The sequence below is a fragment of the Antrostomus carolinensis genome, unplaced genomic scaffold (assembly GCF_000700745.2).
Source record: "Antrostomus carolinensis isolate BGI_N321 unplaced genomic scaffold, ASM70074v2 scaffold26376, whole genome shotgun sequence".
Lineage (NCBI taxonomy): Eukaryota > Metazoa > Chordata > Aves > Caprimulgiformes > Caprimulgidae > Antrostomus > Antrostomus carolinensis.
In genome coordinates, this window is record NW_010320181.1 from 7,364 (window position 1) to 8,760 (window position 1,397).

At 57.9% G+C, this 1,397-nt stretch overlaps 1 protein-coding gene across 1 annotated transcript in view; it reads right to left on the reverse strand.

Moving 5' to 3' along the window:
* Nucleotides 1-1,397, reverse strand: part of CTNND1 (catenin delta 1) — a 13,955-nt gene that overhangs the window by 7,267 nt on the left and 5,291 nt on the right. Inside the window, exon 5 of the mRNA XM_010169530.2 lies at nt 6-156. Within this exon, the coding sequence (XP_010167832.2) occupies nt 6-156 (151 nt within the window). The remainder of the gene's footprint in view (nt 1-5; nt 157-1,397) is intronic.

Consider the following 1,397-nt stretch of genomic DNA (forward strand, 5'->3'; position numbering starts at 1 on the left):
CCCGCTGGCAGCTCTGGCTGTCGCCAGTTACCCGGGGGTGGACCGCCCTTCCGCAGGCTGTCCAGACTAGCCAAGCTACCTCGCTCATGCTGAGCCAGAGGCGCCCAGTAGTACCGGTCAGGGGCCACTTCATCCACCAGCATGTCTTCGTAACTCCTAGGAGAGAAGACAGCAGGCATCAGCACAAGCCCTAGACTGGGGTGGGGGCATACTGTACCCCCTCCAACCCACCAGAAGACAGGCTGAAGCACACACAGTGTCTGGTCACCACTACCCGGCTGGAGCACACCAGGCAGACTCCCATCAAGGGCTGGGAGCCAGGCAGCAGAGCAGTGTCAGGGTACCTTCCTGCTCCCCAAGCAGGGTCCAGCTCGAGTCCATAGCTGCAGAAGGCTACCCTGAGCACATCCCCAGGCCTGCTCAGGAAGCAGGCGGTCATTCCCTAGGAGAAGGCAGCCTTAACAGCTATTCCAGTCCCTTCCCACCCGCCCATGGGGTTCAGCTTTGGGTCAGAGGCGGGATCCTGATCACGGAGGCAGGAGCTGGCCCCAGAGGCACAAAATCCATTTGGGCCTGTAGCCACTAGAGGGCAAGTTCACACCACAGGAGATGGCCGGGAGAAGAGATCACCCAGGAGCTCCCCAGGCCTCTCACACCAGGCACTGCCTGGGTGCAGAAAGCACCCAGAGACCAGTTTCAGGCCACCCAGTTCCCTGCTGCACTGTCTGGCTCTGTACAACAACGCACCCTGTCACCCCAGCTGCCCAGGACACACGAGTTTCTGCCCGACCAAGCCGCTGACATTATTTCAAAGATCATGGCTAAAGCAAAGATTTTTACCCAGGATGGGGCTCAAACTCTTTTGCCTGCAGATGCCTGGCAATATATTCAAGTTGCACGGCTGCCCTGGACAGGCTTAGTTGGGCATCAAGAGACACCTGAGCTCCAGGGATCACCCTCCCTGCTCCCAGTTCAGGCAACAGGGGAAGAGCTGTGGTTCCACACCCCCTGCACCGGTGAAGAGCAGTTCACCCACAGACGTAGCAGCACTGGGAACGAACCCCAACAACCACATAGAAGCTGAAAAAACGTGCAGCTAGTCCCCCATGCACCGAGGTGACGTTTAACACCCCCAGAACATACACCATTCAAAATTCTGGATTCTTGCCCTGTTTTTGTAGTCACTGGCAATATAATCCTTCCCCCATCCGGGCAGAGGAACCCAGCGATTTCCAACAGAAGGGGATGGGAAGGGACTTGGCATTTAAATGGAGGGGCCTGGCTGCTGCTGTCACCCCTGCTGTGCCACAGCACTGGGGATGCACAACCAAGGTGCAAGGTGAGGTGGCATCCTCTGGCACCTATCTGCCCTGGGGACTTCTCAGACAACTTCTGAG